Raw genomic sequence first — 25,401 nt, 5'->3', positions numbered from 1 at the left:
ATCTCAAACTCAATTTTGGACTTAGAATTTTTGTTTTGAAAATCAAATAAATTTAATACATTTATTTTGCAAAAGAAATTAATTTTATATCGAATGTGATTATCGTATGTTAGTTGTTGTCCTTTGGAGACTCATCCGGATAATATATATTTATATTATTATTATTAAAATATATAATAATAATTAAATATTCGCGACTGTATTATGTTGTTATTAAAATATATAACATCAATAAAATATCCCCGACACTGTATGGCTGTAAGACAAGAATGCGATAAAATGTAATAATAAAATGACTCAAATCACTACATTTCATTTATGTGTGTACATCTCTCGAATCCATGATAAATATAGTTGTTATTATTGATCACTAATGTAATTGAAATTCCAAAATTTGAATGATCACTTCAAAAAAATGTCATTAAAGACAAAAAAATGAAGCATGTTATAAATTCAATATTAAGATCGCGGTGGAATATTTGGTTTTCAAAATATTTGTCTAAAATTTGAAAAAATTTAATTTTTAGACGCCCATCACTGTTATGCCCACAATTTATGTTTGGGCTGATGTAAGTGGAAGTGGAGTAGGCCGAAAGGAGAGCAGCCCAGTTATAAAGGCACTGGACCAGCCCAAGATAGGCGAAGACGTGGTCTCCTAGCCATAATGTCCTCTTTCTATTCTTATCGGAACCACCCAAAGACCCCGGGATGTAACGTTAACGTGGTTCAAGTTATAGACACGGAGTATTCATTTCGACACAGATACAATTCATATCACAGAGACTATCTCGTATATAGATTTACTCACATAAACTCGTTAACTTATTCTCACCGGAGGTGAACAGGGGGATCATCCATCGCATTTTTCTCTTTACAGACCGAAGTCAATCCATCTAGATGAAGTGAGGTCAGGTTCACTTTCCCTCTCACCAACAATGAGGTCGAGTATGAAGCCTTGCTAGCTGGGATAAACTTGGCAAAGAATCTGGAAGCAAAACACCTGAGGGTGTTCAGTGATTCCATGCTGGTAGTAAAGCACTTTTCGCGGGAATATGAACAGAGGGAACCTCGGGCCCGCGCCTATGCTACCAAGGTACGAGAATTGTTTTTGTCTTTTCAGTCTTTTGAATTGAGTCAAATTTCCAGGGATAATAATAGCTGAGCCGATGCAATATCCCGTTTGGCATCAGCCGAAACTCAGAGCCTTACTGGTTCAATCTACCTTTCTGAAGTAAATACTCCTTCAATCGATAAGAAGTAGTGTATGGAAATCCTTCAAGTGATAAGCTGGATGACACCAATTCGAGCTTAGAGACGGTCCATGAGGGCATCTGTGGCGAACACCTTGCTGGAAGAGCCTTGGCTTTCAAAATTCTCCGATAAGATTTCTACTAGCTCACGCTAAGAGCCGATGCACACCAGTACGCAAAGAAATGCAGGCTATGTCAGTTGTTCAACACTATTCCAAAGCAACCCATGGAGGAATGGCTTCGGCCCTAAGTCCTATCTCTTTCTCCATATTGGCAGTAGATATTGTGGGAATCCGGCCGAACAGCACTAAACAGGCGAAATATTGCATTGTGACTATCAATTATATGACCAAATGGGTTGAAGCCCGTCTGTTAGCCACCGTAACCGAAGAGGCGGCGAAGAAGTTTATGATATATCAAGTAATACAAAGGTTTAGGATACCCGGGGTGTGTATTTCGGACAATGGAACCCAGTTTATTGGAAATAAATTTAGAACTTTCTTGAACCACTTTGGAATCCAACAGAAATTCAACTTGCTGGGTCACCCTCAAGGCAATGGGACAATTGAGGCTGCAAACAAGATCATCTTTGATGGCATCAAGAAAAGACTGAGCGAGGCCAATGGCCTTTGGGCCAAAGAGTTGTCATGGGTCTTATGGGGCTACCGGACGACACCTAGATTATCCACAAGAGAAACTTCTTTCAGACTGGCCTATGGGACAGATGTTCTTCTCCCAACTGAAGTAGGCCTGGACTCCTATCGAACCAAAGTTTTCAATATTGAAAGCAATGAGGTCGGCTTAAGGGCTAACATAGATCTTCTAGAAGAAGAAAGGGAAGCAGCCCACCAGAGAAACCTCAAGTACCAACTCTAGGCTGCCCAATACTATGATTCGGGCGTGAAAAGCGTAGTTTCTTCACCGGCGACCTAGTACCGAGGGAGTTAGCGACATCAATACCTACTAAATAAGGAAAACTTCAGCCTAATTGGGAAAGCCTCTACTCGGTGGCCGAAATAATCAGGTCAGGAACATACAAGTTGAAGACCTTGACAGGAGAGCCCATCAAAAACACTTTGCATGCCTCTAGACTCCGGAAATTTTCCTTGAAAGCTTGTCTGAAGCCCTGCTAGTCTATTTCATATTATTTAATTATGTCATTTAATTCAATATTGCAATTTGAATTCCCTAAACGTGAAGCATGTATGACATTGTATGAATTCCCATTTTTCAATGAAAGTTACATGTTTCCAATTCCATTTTTACTTAGCATTGAACAATAAATGTCTAGTTTAGCAAATTACCGAACGCCTGATATGTTTTAAAGACAGAATTATAGACCTTCGGATATGGGCAATAAATCAGCCAACTTATTAGATATCTGAAGTTGTCACACGTCTTTCTTTAAAACTGTGCGGCAAGAAGGTAATTAACAATTTTCTAAGGCTCAGATTGAGGCTGAAGACGTAACTAATTTTTTAAAAAAACTTACCAAGGCCCACGATTGAGGCCGAATAAGTAAACTTTTTTAAAAAATTACTAAGTCCCAAAATCGAGACCGAAGAAGTAAACTTTTTCAAAAAAATTATTAAGGCCCAAAATCAAGGTCGAAGAAGTAAATTTTTTTCACAAATTTACTAATGCCCAAAATTGAGACCGAAGAAATAAATTTTTTCAACAATTACCAAGGCCCAAAATTGAGTCTGAAGAAGTAAACTTTTTCAAAAAATATTAGGGCCTAAAATCGAGGCCGAAGAAGTAAATTTTTTCAAAAATTTAAAAAGGCCCAAAATCGAGGCCGAAGAAGTAAACTTTTTCAAAAATTTACTTTACTAAGGCCCAAAATAAAGGTCGGAAAAGTAAACTTTTTCAAGAAAATTGTAAGACCCAAAATTGAAGCCGAAGAAGTAATTTTTTTCAAAAAATTACTAAGGCCCTAAATTGGGCCAAAGACGTATATAAAACATAAACTAAAAATGTCAGGAGAAATCAACCCAAAAAGGCGAAATAAAATGCAGTTAAACTAAAAAAATCTCGAAGGCAACTGAAAGATAATCTAGAAGGCATAAGAAGTCGAGCCCGGAGGCATTAAGTTTACACAGTCTAAAAAAAGGAATAATAGAAATTAATCAGAGAGGTCTTCGTCGGGACCTGAGGAGACGACAAGGGGCTCATCTTCGATAGCTTTACCAACAGGGTCCTCCATGCCATCATCAAGTAAGGCCTTGTAGTCCCACCCCTGCCATTTGCTCGCGTGACAACTTCATCGAAGCCCATTTGGAAACATCGCTCCTCCGTCAGCGCCAACAACTTATTCTCTTTGCGAAGTCCTTTTTTAGAGGCCTTCAGCTGAGCATCCCGACGTTCCACCATCTTCCAAAGACGGGAGAGCTCCTCTTCAAGGTTCCTCTTATCGGTGGAAAGAGTTGAAGCTTGCCTCTCCGATGTCTCTTGAAGTAGGTTCACGGCTTAGCTCATCTTCGGCCTACGTCGCTCGGGCCTCAACAAGGTTCACGGCCTTCATCCGGGCCTGCATATCTTGAACCTATCGGCAACAGCCGTCGCCCAAAGAACAGCCTGAAAAAAGTACAAAACAAAATCAAAAAAAGAATGAGGCAAGCTAAGGAAAAGGAACTACCCTAAAAGCCAAGATGTACCAAAGAAAGCTGAGCCGTAAGCTCAGTGCAAGAATAGGAAGGGTCCACGGTAGCATAAACATGTTGATCCTTAGCAAAAATTGGGGCCGAAGTCGGAGCTCTTGTGACGAAGGAGTCCGAAGAGTACCCCCCACTTAAAGGAGTATGTCTCAATGACGGTCCCGTCCCCAGCACGGACTCGCTTCCTAGGATCGGTCAGCAAATCCGGAAAGACTACTCTATTTTCACCAGTAACCTTCAGGAAAGATGTTTGCGAAGGAGGTGTAGAATTAAGAGGAATAATGTTGTGGGCCCCACTGGGCCGACCTGTTTCATCAGCAGTCTTCTCCGCCTCAGCTTTTTTCAACTCTTATGCCTTTTTCCTTTTCCTTTCTAAGATATCATGGCGAGTAAACACTACAATGACCCAAGATACAGAGAGGATGTTAAATGTTTGAAGCGAGGAGGAAAAACAATACAATTTATTTATACAAGTAAATGACAAGAAGTAAAACAATATAAAGAAAGAATGAGGAAATGTTACCACTACCCCATAAGGCAAACAACCAGTCCTTCTCCCGACTACTGGTTATCGGCAGCTTCAGAACATTCAGAGATGCCAGTTTCTGATAGTTAATGGCCTCTTCAGGCTCCAAATCCGGCATTATTAGCAAATATGGGTCGACCTCGCGCCAAACCCCAAACTCCTTCAGGTATATGCCGGAGATGTAACACCAATGGGTGTGGCTCTTCTTGTTGTTGGAGTTGGTGAAGCACCAATCCCCCCGGCCCGCTCTCCGACCTATAGTGTAAAAGCCCGCACTCTTTCCATTTCTTCAGAAGTCATAGTGGAACCAAAATAGCCTATACGAAGGTTTGATCTTCGCCTCTAAACATCTATATTGGAAGTTGTTTATGTGAATGAATCCGTTTAGATTCATTTGGGCGAAGGCTATTTTCATCTACCTAAACAGATTTTTAGTAACTTGAGGAGGGGAACACAGAAGGCACACCTGAGAGCCGCTTCGAAAATCCCTACCACATAGTCCCCACAACTTGCTATGACGGGAAAGGTATGAAAAACCTGATCAAAATCTTTCGGCTGATAAAGATGATAAACCCCCTGAAGAATCTGGTACTTGTTATAGAATTTCTCTATGTCCGTCTTCTTCAGCTGTGTGGGATTGTTAACAGTCGGGAAGGAGGCGATGTCGTTGAAGTGGGCCGGACCGCTTGGTATCGAAGGCCCTGCTTCTGCATTATATCAATCCACGATCCTGCGTTCAAAAATGAGGAAAGGTTGGTCGTATACTCGGATTGAATAACCAAGAAAAAGAGGATGAAAAGAGATAGGTCGAGAACAAGATAGGATCGGTCCGAAGAAGAAGATGAAGGTTTATTCACGAGGACTTAGGGGATCGGCTCCCGAAGTATGTTCCAAGGCTTGGAAAATTTGAAGTATGTTTCAGGACTTGGACAAAAAGTTCAAGACCCACAACACACATGCATGCCATCTTTAAATCCCGACAAGTCCCCAAGAAGATTGAAGAAAAGTCCGGGGGACGGTTCCCGAAGAATGTTCCAAGGCTTGAATATATCGAAGCACGTTCAAGCCTAGAAACATTCTCGCATACCCTCTTTAAGCCCATCAAGACCAAAAACAAACATAAAAAGAGAAAAGTAGAAATGCCAGATGATGGATCTTCCACCCTAACAACCTAGTACTAACTCTAAATCCATGTAAACCCCAAAATCAGTATAAAACTACTTGCATAATAAACTCACGGTGTTACATGGAGAGAAAATTAGTATGGAACTTACTGTTGTGGGGAAAATTGGAAGCGATGTAGGGTTGTTGAAGGAATTTGGATCTCGCATTGCCTGTTGTTTGATGATTGCGAATACACCTTTGTTTGGAGAGAATGTCTGATGTTTACAAGAAAGTGAAATGAAGGGGACAATTAGGAGATGGTGTAAGTATATATAGGCGTGAGTAGACACGTCCTTTATGCTCCTTGGTCCAAGACATTAATTTTGAAACCAACGGTTGAGATCAAGAACATTTGGGATTCAACGGTAGAATGGAAGTTATGATATCGAGGGGTGATAGATGTAAGCATTAAACAACCATAATTCTCTAAGCGTCAACGTTGTCAGTGTCTGTTGTGCTGAAGGTTAGGGTTTCCACAAGGATTGACTGATGGGCTGAAGAGGTTGGACTTCTTCCGAGAAGTATTTCTCAACCGAAACATAGGGACATGTTTGAGGCCCACCACTCTTAAGCCCACAATATTTATTTGGGCCGATGTAAATTGAAGTGAAGCAGGCCGAAAGGAGAGCAACCCAGTTATGAAGGCACTGAACCAGCCCAAGATAGGCGAAGACGTGGTCTCCTAGCCATAACGTCCTCTTTCCATTCTTATCAGAACCACCCGAAGACCACGGGGGATGTAACGTTAACGTGGTTCAGGTTATGTACACGAAGTATTCATTTCGACACAAACACAATTCATATCACAGAGACTATCTCATATTCCGATTTACTCACATAAATTAGTTAACTTATTCTCCGACCAGAGGTAAATCAGGGGATCATCTCTCGCATTCTTCTCTTTGCAGCCCGAAGTCAATCCATCTGGACGAAGTGAGGTCGACAGAAAACTGGTAGCTGGTAGTTTTTTTCTCTTTATGACCGAAGGAAAAAACTCGGTAATAATAACGTCATAATTTTGAAAATATAAATGCAACTTTACTTAAAATAAATTAAAGAAGATAGATCGTAAATTTGCAAAGAATTTTTTTAGTTAATATTTTAGATAATTAATATATTTTTTTATTATGAGCCAACTCATCTTTATTCATATATCTATATAAAGTAAAATCCTAGACGGCTGACGTGGCATCTCTTTAATGTGTTTAAACTATTTTCTCACTATTCTTAGGCCCCCATACATTTCCCAATTGTTCCATCATCGTCTCTTTGAAACTGCACGATAGTTAATGCAGTGAAAATTAACAGACAAACTTTTATGCACGATAATTACTATTGCTAACAAGAAAATGAACATCAAATTCTTTTAATTTGATTTTGTAGTATTTGCCTCTCTCATGTATAAGGAGGGTCGATCACGTCTTTTCCCCTTCAATAGGTTTCAGGCTTATCATTGTTAAATATTAAATCTGAGTGTTTTAGTTATGTCTACTTTTATATTGTTGCTTGCTAGGAAGTATTTCAAGTAGGCATTTTGAATTAATATTTTAATATATTTCTCTGATTTACTATATAGAATTTTCATTTTGCTGATGCTAAACATATTCTGAGCATTTGATGATTTAATAATTTTTTCAAATAGGGCAAGGCGCGGTTTACCACCTTGAATTTTTATGTGTTTATTTGTTTTTATATGTTATCAGCACAACAAACTTTCGAATATTATATAGATCTTTGTGGTTATGTTTTGTATGCTCCTATTAGATAATGTTAAGTTTGTGTGATAGGTGATATTTTTGTTGTATACATTCGTTAACCCTTTGTCATGTGAGGCCGTGAAGGCACTAAAGGTAAGCGTGCTCCTGCGAGAATAGTTGTGAACGGACTACATTGCATAATTCTGAACATTGAAGAGGAAATTAAAAGGAATCATGCAAGAGGTTTAGGAAGCATTAGGAAGTTGGATGAATCTAAGTTTAAAAAAGTGTTAGGTAATCATGGTATGTCAACTGTAATTTATTTGGGAGCATCATGCTTATATAATTATCGTAGAATTTTTATTATATTGTTTGGACAATATTAGAGTTCTTTTATCTCAACAAATAACTTTTAATATTTAAATGTCTTTACAATTATATAATTTGCTTGCAAATATTTTCTAGTTATGCTCTTTGCTGCAATTGGGTGCCCATAAATAAGTACGACATGGTGTATGACTTATCCGAGCAGAATTTTGTGTATTCTGATGTCTTAGTTTACCCCCAGTTTGGTAATGATTATTTTCTCGGACGAGTTTCTTCTGAAACAATAAGGCTGTTACTTTAGACCAAGAAAACACGAATTCAAGCCTATTCGGTAACAGGAATATGATTGTATCACTCAGGTCGATACCAAATTTGTGGAGGCCTGATGAGCCCTTTTAGAAAAGAGTTCAACATCATGGTACATGTAAATTTGGCCTGTGACACCATTGAACAAAAAGGTTTTGGAGCTAAATTTTAGAAATATTTTCAAAAAAATAACAATGTGAAGGACAATTTGTAGGAATGTACCTAATTATGGAGACCGTATATAAACTAAATCACTCTTGGACCTGGGGCAAGTATATTCACATTTTCATGAAATTCATAATTTATGAGAATCTAATTTAGCACGTCTTGCATGTGTATGTTAAAAGGTTGTCTAATTAAACGTCTATTTTGATTTTAGATTGTTGTAAATAGATCCTTTGTAGTATCTTATTTCTTGAAATCTTGACCGAAAATAAAAATGCCCTCAGTTTTTGAATTAACTCAAATGACTTACCAAAATCCATGTTTATTAACAACTACAATGATACCTATTAGGTAAACATTACAAATATTAAGTTGGCAAATCCATTTGTTATCATTGTTACTGTGTCTGTACTACACGAAACTTGTTGACTCAAACATTTCATATAATTACTTCTATTAGTCTAGCTAATTTATTATAAAACCATTCTCTAACAAAGGTCGGTCAAGCCTTCATGAATGTTCTTTTCGGGTTAAAAAACTCATTTCTGTTGTAAATTGATTGTTATTGTCAAAGATTAAATAGTAAGGCTAGGTTTGCATTTAAATTCATTGTCTCTTGTTTTGGCTATAAATAGCTTTGTTTGTGATGAATAAAAACACACCTCCGAGCAACAACATTCCTCTCATCTGCTTGCATTCTTCTTTTATCAGCTCTTCAACCCTTTCATTTAATCCGGCTATTGTTATAATATAGTTAGTATTTTACAACACATTATCAGCACGAAGCCCTGCCGAAACTGAGAAGGTATAATTTTAATTTAAATATGCATATATATGAGTAGACGTGGTTACACCCTCTACATATAATTTATATATATATATGTGACCGAAGTAGACGTGGTTACACCCTCTACTAATAATTTAAATACATATGGCCGGAGCACCGCCTATTAAAATTATTTTACGGTACCATTTAATTTTGGGTAATACCGAAATATAGTGGGAACCTTATTTTATAAATTGCATAATTATTGGATAATAACTTTGCCCATAACTAACTTATGCAGGATTGTCCACTTTAATTTATTATTGGTCGGAGATAACCTGCATACGAAGACGTCCGTATGGCGGGTGAAAATCCATCTGTCATTTTATATATAGATTTGTTTATATTATCAATGATAATAATGATATATATACATTGATTATTGCATACTTGTTAACGCACCCGATTAAGTAGAATTTTATGTAATATTTACATTGATGAATTAAAATTTAATAATTTTCGTGTTAATTCATATTTAGTATGACAAATATTACAAGCTTGTCGTTCGTTTCCTTGGACATTTCTGGCGATAATTATTTATCATGGGTACAAGATGTAAAGTTGCACTTGGGTTCAAAGAAATTAAGTGATACAATAAAGGCAGAAAATAAATCCACGGCTGAAGAAAACTTTACCTCCATAATTTTTCTCCGACACCACATGCATGAAAATTTAAAATCTGAGTACTTAGAAGTCGAGGATCCTTTTATTTTATGGGAAAATCTAAAGGATAGGTCCGATCACCAGAAACTAGTTTATCTACCTGCAGTTGAAAATGATTGGGCTAATTTAAGACTTCAGAATTTTAAGAGTGTCCGAGCATATAGCTCTGCTTTGTTCAAAATAAGTTCTAGGCTTATTATGTGCGGTGAGAAAGTTACAGAAAAAAGAAAAATCGATAAAACACTATCAACTTTTCACCCCAACAATATCAACTTAGCAGAGATGTACAGGGAGCGCAAATTCACTAAATTCGGGGATCTTCTATCAACTCTCCTCGTTGCTGAACAGAATCATGAATTGGTGATTAAGAATCATCAATCCCGTCCAACAGGATCTGCCCCATTACCTGAAGTAAATAACATGTCATTCCAGCAGAATGTACGTGGAAGAGGGTATAGAGGTGGACGGGGCCAAGGGCGGTACCGTGGACGAGGTCGGAGCCACGTGCATTTTCATCCATATAACAACTCTGGTCACCGGAAGTGGCAATCTGAATCACAGAGTAAAAGAAAGGCATCACGAGGAGGAAAAACTGAAAATGTTTGCTATAGGTGCGGCATGAATGGGCACTGGACACGTAATTGTCATACCCCAGATCATCTTGTTAAGTTATACCAATCTTCTCAAAAATCAAAAGAGAAAATGGTAGAAACAAATTTCACCAACAATAACATAGATGATTTCTCGAGAATCACAACCGGAGGAATAAGTATTAATGGTCCGAATGAACCTAACGAAACTCTCATATGGGATGCTGAAGATTAGTAGTGTGTATTGTGTGCTTTATTTTGTTTGAACTATGTAGTGTGTTATGTTCTTATCAAATAAATTATGTTTCTTAATTATATACAGAATGGATTTTGAAGATATATGCATTGCTGATTGTGGTACAACTCATACGATTCTACAGAACCAAAAGTATTTTACCCAAATAACCAAAACCAAAGCTCAAGTCGGAACGATTTCCGGCGTATCTAATATAATTGAAGGTTTTGGAAAAGCTAGTTTTGTCCTACCTAACGGTACCCACATGCACATTTCAAATGCATTATATTCTAGTAAGTCTACTAGAAATCTTCATAGTTTTAAAGATATTCGACTCAATGATTTTCACATCGAAACTACCTCTGAGGCTGATAGAGAATATCTTCTTATTACTTCCGCTAATCCTAGTAACAAGAAAATCTTAGAAAAGTTTCACTCACTTTCCTCAGGATTATACATGATAAAAATTAGAACTATTGAGTCACACAATGTCATTGCTTCCAAACTCATAGATCCAAAATCTTTTACTCTTTGGCATGAAAAATTAGGTCATCCTGGCGTCTCTATGATGCGTCGTATTATAGAGAATTCTACTGGCCATCCTCTTAAAGATTTTAAAGTTCTTTCCAACAATGACCTCCCATGTTCAGCATGTTCTTTAGGAAAATTGATCACTCGATTATCCCCTACTAAAGCTCAGCTTGAAAGCCTAACTTTTCTAGAAAGGATCCAAGGCGACATATGTGGACCTATACACCCATCATCTGGCCCATTTAGGTACTTCATGGTATTAATTGATGCCTCAACTAAATGGTCTCATGTTTGTCTTCTCTAAACTCGTAATGATGCTTTTGCAAAATTACTTGCCCAAATAATCAAATTACGAGCTCAATTCCCAGATCATTGCATCAAGTCAATTCGTTTAGATAATGCCGGCGAATTCACATCTGCAACTTTTGTCGACTATTACATGTCTGTAGGAATCTCAGTTGAACACCCAGTTCCTCATGTAGATACACAAAATGGGTTAGCCGAGTCTTTTATCAAAAGACTCCAACTTATTGCAAGACCGCTGTTGTTGAAAGCAAAATTACCTACATCTATTTGGGGTCACGCAATACTTCATGCTGCTAATATTATTAGGATTAGACCTACAACCAACATTCTCCGCTACAACTGGTACTTGGTCAAGTTCCTAATATTTCTCACTTCAAAATTTTTGGATGTGCTGTATATGTACCGATTGCTCAACCACAAAGATCGAAGATGGGAGCTCAAAGAAGGACGGGTATCTATGTTGGTTTTGATTCCACATCTATAATTAGATATCTGGAACCTCTAACTGGAGATTTATTTACCGCAAGATATGCAGATTGTCATTTTGACGAGTCTATGTTTCCTCCCTTAGGGGGAGATAAACATTCGAATAAAGTTAATCCTGACCTATCATGGAATGCAACAGGACTATATTTTCTAGATCCACGTACCAGTCAATGCGAACTTGAAGTTAAAAGAATTATCCATATGCAAAATATTGCAAACCAAATGCCTGACGCATTTAACGATTCTAGAAATATAACTAAATCTCATATACCCGCGGTAAATACTCCAGCCAGAATAGATATACCAATTCAAAAATCAGATACTAAAGAATTGGTTACAGAATCAAAGCCACGCCTAAAGCGTGGTAGACCGGTCGGTGCAAAAGATGTTGCACCACGAAAAAGAAAAATAAAGAAAATTGTCCCTGAAGTGGCACATGCTCCAGAAGAAGCAAATACCCCTGAGGTGGTATTATCTCCTGAAGAGATTCCATCCTCTGAAGATACGGGATTAAACAATCATGAAATTTCAATAAATTATGTGCATGATATGAAATTATGGGATCGAAGTAAAGCCATAATTGATGATGTATTTGTGTATTCCGCAGCATTAGATGTAGACATAAATTCTGATCCTGAACCACAAAGTGTGGATGAATGTCGTCAAAGAAAAGACTGGCCAAAATGGAAAGACGCAATCCAAACAGAATTAAATTCATTGTGTAAAAGAGAAATATTTGGACCTGTTGTCCAAACACCAATTGGTGTAAACCCTGTTGGGAATAAATGGGTATTCATAAGAAAACGAAATGAAAAGAATGAAATTATGAGATATAAAGCCCGACTTGTAGCACAAGGGTTTTCTCAAAGGCCTGGCATTGATTATCAAGAGACATACTCGCCAATGATGGATGAAATTACTTTTCGTTTTATATTAGGTATGGCATCTAAAGAAAATTTGGAAACACGTCTTATGGACGTCGTTACTGCATACCTATATGGTTCACTCGATAGTGAAATTTTTATGAAAATCTCAGAAGGGTTAAAAATGGATGAGTTCAAGAAACCTCGTCATATATACTCCATTAAACTTCAACGATCATTGTATGGACTGAAACAATCTGGTCGTATGTGGTATAACAGACTAAGTCGTTATTTGCAAAAGAATGGGTATATTAGTAACCAAATTTCTCCATGTATTTTTATCAAAAATCACAATCTGGTTTTGTGATTATTGTTGTATATGTGGATGATTTAAATCTTGTGGGAACATCTACAGAGGTTAATGATGCTGTCATATACCTAAAGACAGAGTTTAAAATGAAAGATCTTGGAAAGACAAAATATTGTCTTGGGATACAAGTCGAGCACTTGTCAACAGGATTTTTTCTCCACCAAACCACATATACAGAAAAGGTTTTGAACAGATTTTACATGGAAAAATCTCATCCATTGACTACTCCAATGGTGGTTAGATAGAGCCTGATAAAGATCCATTTCGACCACGAGAAGATGATGAAGATGTTCTTGGTCCTGGAATCCCATATCTAGGCGCGATTGGTGCGCTTATGTATCTTGCAAATAATACAAGGCCAGATATTGCATTTGCTGTGAATTTATTGGCTAGATTTAGCTCTGCTCCGATGGACAGACATTGGAATGGGATCAAACATATATTCCGTTATCTTCGTGGAACAACATACTTTGGATTATTCTTCCTGAAAAACTCGACATCTCAGTTAATTGGATATGCAGACGCTGGATATTTGTCAGACCCTCATTTTGGTAAATCACAAACGGGATATGTGTTTACATATTGCGGTACAACCATTTTCTGGAAATCTACGAAGCAAACTACAGTGGCAACCTAAACAAATCACTCAGAACTCATTGCAATTCATGAAGCCAGTAGAGAATGCGTTTGGTTGCGATCTATCATCAAGAATATTCAGGAATCATGTGGATTATCAGACATCACTAGAAGTCCTACCATTATGTTTGAGGATAACACTGCATGCATTGATCAACTCAAGGAAAGATATATCAAAGGAGACAGGACGAAGCACATTTCACCAAGATTCTTCTACACTCATGAGCTTCAAAAGAATGGTGAAATTGATATACAACAAATTCGATCATGTGACAACCTTGTTGATTTATTCACGAAATCATTACCGAATTCAACATTTGGGAAGTTACGACATAACATTGGAATGCGTCGATTCAAAGATTTGTTACAACAAAATTTTGGAGAATGATTAGTTCTTCCAAGGAGAGATTGTACTCTATTTCCTTCGCCAAAGTTTTTATCCCATTAGGTTTTTCTTTGACAAGGTTTTAACGAGACAGTCTATGATCCATTCCAAAATAACAATCAAAGGGGAGTGTTGTAAATTGATTGTTATTGTCAAAGATTAAATAGTAATGCTAGGCTTAGACTTGGAAATCTTCACATTGTATTTAATTTCCTCGTCTCTTGTTTTGGCTATAAATAGCTTTGTTTGTGATGAATAAAAACACAACTCCAAGTAGCAACATTTGTCTCGTCTGCTTGCATTCTTCTTTTATCAGCTCTTCAACCCTTTCATTTAATCCAGCTATTGTTATAATATAGTTAATATTTTAAAACAATTTCAAACTTTTATTTGGTTGTAAAAAAGCAATTTTGGGAAATGTCTATTGACTTTCATAAAAAAGCTTTTATGAAACTGCACGATATTTAATGCAATTTGGCTTATATCCATATACCATTATCTCTTATAATTTAAAATTGTTTAGAATATTATATTCGAACCGCGCGAAATGCAGTTTTATAACCTAGTTCATAATATATACTTGTATACATAAACTCACGACAGTAAGAATTAACTCAGTCCCGTTCAATTGCTATCGTTTCTGGAAAAGTATCCGGCACGTATTTTAAGATGAATATAAAGTATAATTCTATAAATTTTTTTTAAAACTTTTTTTTTCTGAATAAAAATAGAATATTTAAACTTTTATTCAGAAAAAAAAATTTCAAAAAAAATTATAGAACTATACTTTCTATTCATCTTTTTTTTTAATCAATACTTTATATTAATCTTAAAATGCGTGTCAGACACTATCTCAGAAACGATAACAATTAGGATGGACGGAGGAAGTAACGACTATCAAATTTTTTAATATTGGGTATTAGCAATTTTTGATACCTTGCGAGTGCAACCCCAGAATTAAAGCCCTAGAATTAAAGCAAACACAATAAACTACTCCTCCAAGTCATGAACCAAATTTAGCAGATACAATAACAAATACTCCAACTCAGTAAAGTTATATGTAGTCCACCTTTTAATTGGAGTCCTCGAAGTCCATCTATATTCTGCAAATAAAATATCTTCTAAAACGTGTTTTCTTGCAAAACATGTTTCACAAATATCATTACTTCAATAAAATCGTGCAAATATCATATATTTGCAAGTATAATTTGTATGTTCTGCAATATGAACATTTATGTTCTGCAAATTAAGCATGTTTTGTAAAATAATATGTTTTGCAACATTCGACTTTGTGATATTTGTAGAATATCATTCAAAAAATAATACGTTTTGCAACAATTTAAGCTATATTTTACTTGCAGAACATATATGGACTCCAAGAACTCCAATGAAATAGGGGACTCCATAGAACCTAACCCCCGAGTCTCTATCCAAATTTAACATACATGAAACACAGTAGTCATTAATACTTGAACAAGCCAATAGAAATACTAGACAGTAATATCATTCGAATCATTGCAATTAGAATTTGTTGATAACAACTTAATTTAACAAACATGAGGAGGCATAAACAATGAGAAGTAGTAGTACGCCTGCATACGAGAAAATCATCTTGTCAGCTATAGAAGATCGCATTTCTGGACTTATGAGTTATGATACGAGTTTTTTGTGATCTATAATCTATCATACATTTTTAAAACTCAAACAAGTTCACAGTGTTGCAGTACCAATTGATTGGGTTGAATAGCTTATCTGTGTGCAAATGAATAACTAAATGAACTAACTACTCCTGCTCCTCTGGTATGACAAACTTAACTTACAGAAGTGAAACCTTAACAAGAAAAGGTCATGTTGGAACCAAAGACTCCAACTTACAACATCAAACAAAAACATGATTCTTATATTGACTTCCTGGCAACAACTCACTGGTATTTTCATCATTTAAATCCTCGGATTGAACCCTTTGGTAAGGAAGTCATCCCTACAAGAGAGAAGATTAATGATCGCAAGATATTAGTGAAGAACATTAGCCCCAAAGAAATTATCCAACAACCGCAATCAAGCAAAAGATATCTCAACTCAGCAAAACAATAAACCAAATATTTACAAAACGAGAACTAGCATGTCATGTGATTAGTAAGTCGTAGAAACTGAACTCTCTTCATAATAATAAGTATGCTCCGGCAGTATATGATACCTGTCAGTTGTCAACACCAGACGAAAATGATGCTCAATTATTCAAACTAATATATTTTTTCTACATTACTCAGTTTGCTATTCTACCACAGTAAACAATAAGTGACAAGAATATCATAAAAAAGGAAATATGAAGTTCTCGCCTTTCATGAGAGACTGAGTAAGCCAATGTTGCATCTAAGAAGTTGTTTCTAGGGAAGAACAAGTAAAGTGGAGCTTTTATAACTTATAAGTACCCACAACATTATCATCTTCTTATCTGGCAAAACTGGCAGAGTATAAAAAGATAACGGAACTACATAAACTTTTAAAGCAAGGAGAATGTAATTCTGATATAGGTGAAACGCCAAAGATGTTCACTACTTCCACAATTCCTGTCACACCTGCAGAAAGACACGTGAACTTAAATTTTAAGTAAAGACAGTCATATGAATTAGTAAGGCAGTACACAACACCATGTAGCTGATTCTTGATTATCTCAGTTTCATGTTTGTATTTTGAAGTAATCAAGAACTTGGGGAAACTTGAATGAGATGACACAGAGGTGATAACAAGCAGAACAGGCCTCTACTATAAATTACGCCAACATAGAACACTAAGTATGAAACCACATAGATCCAGGGTTAGGCATAACTTAAAACTAATCGGAACCACAGTATCTACGCAAACACTTAACATAATTCATAACCATTACCATACATGATATTATTAGTGTATACAGCTTATTATCAGGTATAGGCTTCACAACACCTACTACAATGTGTTAAGAACACAATCAATTCCCAGTTAACGTTTTAATATATGACTAGGTCACTAGAATAAGCTAAAAGCTAAAAGACAATACACTCCAGAAACACACAACTATAATCTATAGACCACACAAATGACCGAAAAAAAACAATCACCTTTTTTGTTCCTTCTGTTTCTTGTCTTGTGATGGCCTCTGTGGCTCCTTATCCTTGGTTAGCGGTATGAGACTCTCAATGCAGAGATGGGAATTGAACTTAATTGGCATTCCATGAATGTTAATATTCTTGACAGTCTTCCTTTCAAGGTCATACCACACAAGTTTAGCACCGTCCACCTCTAAGAGTACTTCCTTGAGGCTCTTGGAAAAAGCAACAGGTCTAAGAAATCTGAAGGATCCAAGTGCACCGTGTTGCACCACTGAAAATGCCTTGTACCAAAGATTTTCCGCCCCGTTACCATTCATCAGCCACCCATCTATATGAGAATTGGGGTATTTGTCAAGAATACAAAGGTACGATCCATCAAAAGAAACAACACTCCGGCTATTAAAATTAACAAAAGTCCCATTGATAGTAGGAAAAGGAACCTTATGGAACTGCCCAAGCCCGAGATCAAAACCCATCACAATTTCAGAACAATTTGCTGGATTCTTTATCGCTAACCAATGCAGCGATCCACCAGCAAACATACCCCACTTTCCAGTAAAACGAATGTTACTTGGAACATCCCGAATCCTTGTCTATGAATCAGTTTTCAGGCTATAAACAACGACCATTATCCCATGAAACTGAACATAACACTCTGCAATCTTGACAACCTTAAAATCATCATTAACATGATCATATCCAAACCCGCAAAGAGAAGTCTCAATCACATTAAAAGATCGCAGAAACTCAGCTGGTGCATTTGGTATCTTTCTAGCCTTCCTAGTCGACAGATTAATCACTAAAATCTCATTCATATCATTCCTAGACAAACAAACTAGTCCATTAGCCGCCCCTACAAACTCAGCCATGGATAAAACATTGTTCTGTAACGGATCATTAATTTCTACAACAGCAGCGGAATCATCACCCAAAGACTCAAACTCAGGCAAGAAAAATTTCCCACTTCCACTAATAAAAACACCACCAGGCACCAGCATTGCACTCTAGAGTTTTCTTAAGATGCTTCTTAATAAAAGGAGTGCTATCGATAAAAGAACACCAGTTTTTCGACACACATCTACTACGTAGAAGATACTTAACAGGGACACAACAAAGTACCTCGTCCATGAGTTCACAAGGAAGCACCATTATAACAAATCTAGCTACATATTAAAGTAATTAATACAGATCATCAATCAGAAGGTATATAGTGTAGCTACAATGAAGATACATTTATGCATATAGATCTTAAACAGTAGGTCCATAATGCAAATGTCTACAGAACAATGAAATGTTTCACAACAGAACTAACTACTAAGTATACTTATTAACTAGTGTAGCTGCAATGTGTGTGTGAGAGAGAGAGAGGGGGGGGGGGGGGGGTTTACCTCAGGTTAGCTGATGGAGTTGAGATCTGGTGCCCTGATTTTGGTTCCCTGCACCACTCTGTCGGGGACTGAGAGACAAAGATAGAGTTTGACCAAAGACAAATAAGAACAATCGACCAAAATGTCATTTTTGAGTGTTAAATGGTCCAAAATGTCACTTTTGAAAATAATGGCTCAAAATGTTAATTCATAACGGTACTTCGTCTTCCGTTTTATATTTTTAATGCAAAACGGTACATGTGTGCCGTTTTGGTACTTTATTTATTTTTTAATTTTTTTAAAATGTGCAAAACGGTAGTTGAAATAGCGTTTTGGCTTAAAACGGTACTTCATATAGCGTTTTGTACCAAAACGTTACTTTATCTACTGTTTTGCGCATAAAAAAAATTTAAAATGTCAAAACGTTACACGAATTTCCGTTTCAGGTGTTTTGCATAAACGATACACGATATACCGTTTTAAAATGACATTTAGGGTCATTTTTAATTCATAAATGACATTTAGGGCCACCACCCCACAAAGTATACCTTTGAGGTATAATGGACAAAAACAAAGGAATTAAAAAAAATTGTCATATTGATTTAAAAATGAGGCAAATAAAAACGCTTCTTCAAGTGATATGACTGGTTGTTTATAATAGACATTATTTAATCAATACTCATTAAACGTTTAATTTCAAAGATAACCTAGTAATTTATTAATTTATCGAGTTATTGCACGTTGCTACCAAATTTTGTTGTAAAAAATATTAATTTATAATAGATTATTAATTAAGCAAGGTCTTACAGGTTCTAACACGTATACATAGGGAAACAGTGTCCAGTTCTAAGTTCTAACATAGTATGAAGGGCACAAGTAATTGCATTGAAAATTGACCTTTTGAAAATAGGCCATGAGCAGAAAATGACTATTTCCAAACTCAATAAATAACGACAAATGAAATAAAAATAGAAAACGAAACATAATTTGGGTTCTAAAAACAGACAAGTATATAATGATGATTTTTTTTCGAGTCTTTTGGCCTAAAAGAGTTCTATCAAACACTGTGAACCCACCTATGACCTAACTAGTTTTTGGTTCCCTCATTCTCAAGCTCAAAAACAACAGAAAATAGTCATATGACACAATAAAAGCTACATAGGAAAGAGCTCTCCAAGCAAGCAAAATCAGAAGTCTGCCTAATACAACCTGCCAGTACATTCAGAAGAACCACAATAACACATCTTCATCTTGATCTCCCCATTAGAATCGTAAACCTGGCCAACTGTATAATTGTAGTGATAGGTGAGCTCCTTCAGGGGAGGAATATTCTCTGCAGCGAAAAGCATGATGTGGGGCATTCTCCTGTCTTCATGATCATAAAGAACATTCTGCGCGTAAAGATTGGGAGAACAGCTGTGATTTATGAACCTTCCCACGTTTCCACAGTGTGCCGCATCAATTGTAAATCCAACATCCTCGGTCACATTGTTTGAGTCGGCATCTGCATCAGGTCTGTGAGAACAGTCATTGTAGTTTTGTCCGATATCAAAGAGATACTCATCATTCCCTGTCCTTTTTTCAGCTTCCCTGTCCTCAAGAAGCTCTCCTGTATACTCACATATGAAGCTTCCAGCTGAAATAGAATTTAGCGATCTTACACCCCAGCCCCTCGACTCCGTTTTGAAAATTTCCAGTTGAAACTTGATCCCGTGCTGGCTAACTCTGTTATAGCAGGAAGGAGGGCATCTGCATGAAGGGCCACATTCATATACTAGTGGCTTCACCTCAACAATAGCCCCATTGAAGTTGTAAGGAATTTCTCCATTTTTTGCTGCACACAAGCATCTTTTAGCATCGAAGCAGCCACCTTTACAATCACAGCCCTTGGGGAGGTTGACGTCGAAGTTTTCGGGATATATCATCCGAGTAACGTAAGTGAATGGAGGGGGTGTTTCATCATCTAGTGTGTTCACTGCACATATCGGCATAATTTCTTTCCCTCCAGATATATCATCAACACAAAGACCCTCCCGGGTTCTAGATTTGTTGGATTTTTTCACTTCTTTCCAAGCAAGCTCTGGTTGGCCCGGTAATCTTCTCAGTTCAAACTTGAATACCAGCTTTCCATGTGCTCCCTCTTCTTGCCAAAATCTCTCTACAGTGTACAGCCCATCATAAACATATGTCATAACCGTCTTGGCTCTTGCATCTGCAGACTCAGAAGCCTTCATCTCTTTAGATCCTCGAATAACCCTGACATAATTCTTAACATCGATGCTGTTCTTTAGAGCCAAATTGCCTCTTTCAAGCTTCTGGTCTTCAGGTTGCTTAGCCTTTCCTGATAATCCTCCTTGACCCGAGTATATTAATACATCTGAATTATCAAGTTCATCAGCATACCCCCCTGAAGCAACAATACTAACCGCAACAATTTTATCACCTTTGTACTTTGTATAATCTATACCTGCCTGGAACAAGCGATGAACGCCAACAATAGCTAGCTCTACCCTGTATTGAAACTCATCGCCTACCTCAACTCCAGGCACTGCCCCAAATATATGGTCGCCAGTGTTTACTTTTTTTCCTTTGTCTCTGACAATATTAGCAGCATAAAGATCAATCCTCTTGATTTTCTCTTTTAAATTTGATTGTCCTCTGCCCCTCGTTTTTGCTTCTTCACCTTGCAGTATCTTCCTACAAATAGCCTGGAAGAGACGAAGTGTCTCTCTGACTCTGTTACGCATATCATGACTAGAAGTACTGTTTGGTCCATAAGGAGGAAGAGCCACCTCAAAGTTACCTGCTTCCTTGCTCACAGAAGAGTCTTCAATTTGTTCAGCAAGCTCTGCAGCAAAATCTCCATCTTCCCTCATGACAGAGTCATAGAGATCTTCATAACGATTCTTCTGAACAGATGCCGACTTCTTCGCTTTTTTGCTGGACGAACTATTTTTGAACTTTTTCATCTCACTTCCAGATCCAGACTTCTCTTTCCCACTGAAGTTGCGCTTCTTAGCTTTGTTTCTGCTCAAATTATCTGGATTCATTGAAGTCCATTCTCCGGCTAACAAAGGACCACTTACAGCTCTCTCTAAGCCACTTTCCAAATCAGTTTCATCACCATGCATCTTTCTATTAGGACTTCTGTCCTTTCGGTGAACAATTATCTTCTTCGAATTACATACAGATCTTTCCTTTATACTTGATGGATCACATGAATTTACCATCAGAGCATGCACAATTACCCTGCCCGAGTCGGCTCTCTCATCCATCCCATCTTCTGACATCTTTTGGGAATCAAGGTGATCTTCTGACATCTTTTGGGAATCAAGCTTATCATCGGATATTATTCTATTAGGACTTCCATCCTGTTGGTGAACAATAATCTTCTTCGAATTACAAACAGGTGTTTCCTTTAGACTTGATGGATTACCGGAAACAGCCATCAGACCTTGCACAATTACCCTGCCCGAGTCACCTCCCTGATCAACCCCATCTTCTGACATCTTTTGACCATGACTTCCCTTTTGTGAAAAAATCACAGTCTTGTTAAAAGCATTATCAATCACACCATTATTATGGTTACTGCTCCCTGGAACATTGTTCGTTGCCTCTTGCAATAAACCACATTCAGTATCATTCTTGCTGGCAATCAAATTACTTTTCCCAGAATTGATCCTCACCCTATCCTCCAATGTAGGCACGGGAGCATTCCACCCACAAAATGGAGGGAAATCACGAATAGCTGAAACCTTTCTTGGAGCAAATTTTTTTTTTGGGCTGATCCTAACTGGAATATCAACATCATTAATAGGTAACTGAATCGACTTTTCACTGCTCAATGGAAGCATTACATCGGAATTGCCTTCAATTTTTAGCACTGCTTCGAGTTCCTGCCCACCTAAATTTTCCACTCCCGATATTACTATTGCTTTCTCTGATTCCTCACTTGTAGAAGGTTCTTTGCACTTAATTTCAGTGACTTTTGCCTCTTGGGACTCTACTTCCATAATCGGTGGATTAACTTCCCTATCAGATGACTCCTGTCTCTCCAGAGCTGGTGTCTCCACCTGGCTCAACTCCCTTACCATCTCCATTACCATCTCCATATCCTCATTGGCTGTCTCTCTTGAAAATTCTGATTCTATCTCAGGCAGTGAAGTTTCTAGATGTTGCAGATCAGTTTCTAAAAACCCTGCAACCCCAATCAGCATGTCACTTGTCTCCAATCCTGCAACCGGACCCTCCAAAAACACAGTGGTATCTGGACCTGTTTCTTTTTCTGTTTCTGCGGTATCCTGAGGATTGACATTGTATATTGGCGCATCTGCTCCACACCCTGATGGAAAGTCTCGAGCAGCTGGCAAAGCTCTCGTAACCCCATGTATTATTTCACTTGTCTCCAACTTTGGCGCCAAAGTCTCTAATACAGTTTTAACTGTACCTGTTTCTGTATCTGTTTGTGTGGTTTTTTGAGTAGAATTGGTTTTTGGCACACCTGATACACACTCCAATGGATTATCCCCAAATGTTTGCAAGCCTTCTGTAGCTTCATCAACTGTTCTAGTTCTATCCACCGAACCATCGCCCACTTCAATCTTAACCCTTTCAGTTTCTAGTTCTAAGGTTTCACGCAGATTTTCAGTAACGTGCTCAAGAGGATTTCCATTAACAGTCTCATGAGGATTGCCATCAACTCTTGTTGCATCAGGTCCACACCCTGGTGGAAAATCCCTTACAGCGGAAACACTTCTACGCTTGTATTTGACTCTTTTCGAATTACCATTTTCTAATGGCAAATTCATCGCATTCTCCTCAGACAAATTGTTCATCAATAGCGAGACCATCCCAAAATCCAACACCCCAGTTCAGTAACCTGAACAAAATCATCAAATGGAATGAACAAAACAACACCATAAAAGGCTCTGTAAAGCTCCCACAAACTAATAAGAAACATATTAACAGAGGAGTAACAGCAATTTAATTGGGTTTAAAGGCAAACCCACGTACTCCATAAAATATACAGGAAACTTAAACTGAAACTAAAATCACACTTACGAATATACAACATCTACATCAAAAGCGAAGAGCCATTTGGAGCATCATAGAACTAATTTAGTAAAATGAGGCCTTAAAATGTATATAACAAACATAACCGAAGCTTAAATCAGACCTTGAAATCACACACATAAGTGTATAATATCTACATCAAATTTGAAGGGAAACCGATAACAACATAAACTATTGCACTGAAAGGAGACTTTGTAATATTTTAAAAAAATAACAGAAACTTAAATTAGACCAAACAGACACACGCACACACAAGTGCATAGCATCTATATCAAACTCGAAAATAATCTACAGCTTCAATAACTAATTTAGTAAAATGAGAGACCTCAAGTATATCAAAACACAAAAGAAACATAATTAGGCACAAAAATCACACACATAGGAGAGAGAGAGAGAGAGGGAGAGAGGGAGAGAGAGAGCGAGAGAGAGGGAGGGAGAGAGAGAGAGATAGAGAGAGAGAGACAAAGAGAGGGAGGGAGAGAGGGGGAGAGAGAGAGAGACAGAGGGAGAAAGAGAGAGAGGGAGAGAGAGAGAGAGAGGGAGAAAGGGAGGGGGAGAGAGAGGGGGGGAGAAAGGGGGGAGAGAGAGAGAGGGAGAGGGAGAGAGAGAGAGAGAGAGAGTATCTAAATAAAATTAAACCAGCAATTCAAATCATCATCAACTAATTCAGTGAAGAACACTACAAACACTCACAAAAACACCTCAAACTCAATCAAAAACAGACCTAAAATTAGGGTTTACCACACATCAAACACACTAAAACAAAAAATAATGAGTTTCAAATTCAACAAAAAACAGATATGACCAAACACACACACACATACATGAAATGAAGAAATTAGGAAAGTGCGTGCATACCTGGTGTTGGAAATCAAAATAGTGATTGAGAGATACACACAGGATAGATAGATAGATACAGATTTGTTGAGGATAGATGAGATTTAATTATAACGATTTGTTAGGGGTAATAAAAAAATGATTATGGAGAAATTGGGTCTGCCATGTAATTAGGGAAATTAAATTGACCCCGTACTGTAATCATCGTGGTATCTTATTTTTCCTATTTTGTTAATTTTTAATTTTAAAAAAAATAAAATTAATTATAAAATTACGTGTCCTATATCCATTAAAATATGTATAGAAAATTGAAGAAAAAAGTAATTTAAAACAGATTAAACGTTTGATTAAAAAAAAATCCCTCCGTTAAACATTTTAATGTCAACATTGTAAATACATTATCAAGTCTTGTTATTTCAAAAATACCGTCATATAATAAATTAAAAAAATATTGCATCTCACCTACGCCCGGCGATTTTCTACACGACACAATAATATGACACGAAAATAACACGAAAATAACGGGTTGGGTTGACATTTTTGGTACACGAACACGAAAATACACGGATGAATTTAGTATCAATTTTGGGTTTACTCTTAGGTACACGACACGAAACGAAAGTATACGAAATAAATAAATAAATATTTCTATCATAATTATATAAATACATAAATCTTATAATAATATCTTACATATAATTTTTACAATAAATGGTTACTATTAAATAAATTCAAATTTAAATTTCACAAGACTTGACTTCACTTGAGTTTGTATGACTTATTGACTTAAGACTCGATTACTAAAAATAAAATATTGAAATATAAATTATTATATTTATCTTTATTTTTTTAATTATTAAATTTAAATTACACAAAACACGACACAAAACGTACATGAAATGAAGGTACACGAACACAAACACGAACACGAAACGAATCTTTAACGGGTTTGGATTAGAAATTCATTACTCGAAATACGAAAATACACGAAACGAAAGTATACGAAACGTACAAATTCCCAGCTCTAATCTCACCTAATTTTAGGTGAA

At 36.9% G+C, this 25,401-nt stretch overlaps 3 protein-coding genes across 3 annotated transcripts; 1 reads left to right on the top strand and 2 right to left on the bottom strand.

Moving 5' to 3' along the window:
- Positions 1–1,433: 1,433 nt before the first annotated feature.
- On the top strand, positions 1,434–2,126 carry LOC141673148 (uncharacterized). The gene has a single exon (XM_074479881.1). It carries the CDS (start codon positions 1,434–1,436, stop codon positions 2,124–2,126), a length of 693 nt encoding a protein of 230 aa, XP_074335982.1.
- Positions 2,127–16,486: 14,360 nt separating this feature from the next.
- LOC141673147 (F-box protein CPR1-like) lies at positions 16,487–17,617 on the bottom strand. Its single transcript, XM_074479880.1, has 2 exons — positions 17,085–17,617; positions 16,487–16,562 (listed from the first exon to the last, which is right to left on the bottom strand). Exons 1-2 carry the CDS (start codon positions 17,615–17,617, stop codon positions 16,487–16,489), a joined length of 609 nt encoding a protein of 202 aa, XP_074335981.1.
- Positions 17,618–19,400: 1,783 nt separating this feature from the next.
- LOC141670429 (uncharacterized) lies at positions 19,401–24,510 on the bottom strand. Its single transcript, XM_074476260.1, has 2 exons — positions 24,374–24,510; positions 19,401–23,321 (listed from the first exon to the last, which is right to left on the bottom strand). The coding sequence occupies exon 2, from the start codon at positions 23,290–23,292 to the stop codon at positions 19,642–19,644; it is 3,651 nt and encodes a 1,216-aa protein (XP_074332361.1). The 5' UTR covers positions 23,293–23,321; positions 24,374–24,510; the 3' UTR covers positions 19,401–19,641.
- Positions 24,511–25,401: the final 891 nt, after the last annotated feature.

Source organism: Apium graveolens, chromosome 7, assembly GCF_009905375.1.
Source record: "Apium graveolens cultivar Ventura chromosome 7, ASM990537v1, whole genome shotgun sequence".
Lineage (NCBI taxonomy): Eukaryota > Viridiplantae > Streptophyta > Magnoliopsida > Apiales > Apiaceae > Apium > Apium graveolens.
The sequence above is the reverse complement of the archived record's forward strand: the minus strand, read 5'-3'. Positions and strand labels throughout refer to the sequence as shown.

What these genes read in the sequence shown, in the direction of transcription:
- LOC141673148 (XM_074479881.1), top strand. Translation starts at nt 1,434, where the DNA reads ATGCAGGCTATGTCAGTTGTTCAACACTATTCCAAAGCAACCCATGGA.
- LOC141673147 (XM_074479880.1), bottom strand. Translation starts at nt 17,617, where the DNA reads ATGTTTGCTGGTGGATCGCTGCATTGGTTAGCGATAAAGAATCCAGCA. An exon ending in AAACAGAAGGAACAAAAAAG is followed by an intron (nt 16,563 to 17,084) that starts GTGATTGTTTTT and finishes GTCTTTCTGCAG; the next exon opens with GTGTGACAGGAATTGTGGAA.
- LOC141670429 (XM_074476260.1), bottom strand. Translation starts at nt 23,292, where the DNA reads ATGGTCTCGCTATTGATGAACAATTTGTCTGAGGAGAATGCGATGAAT.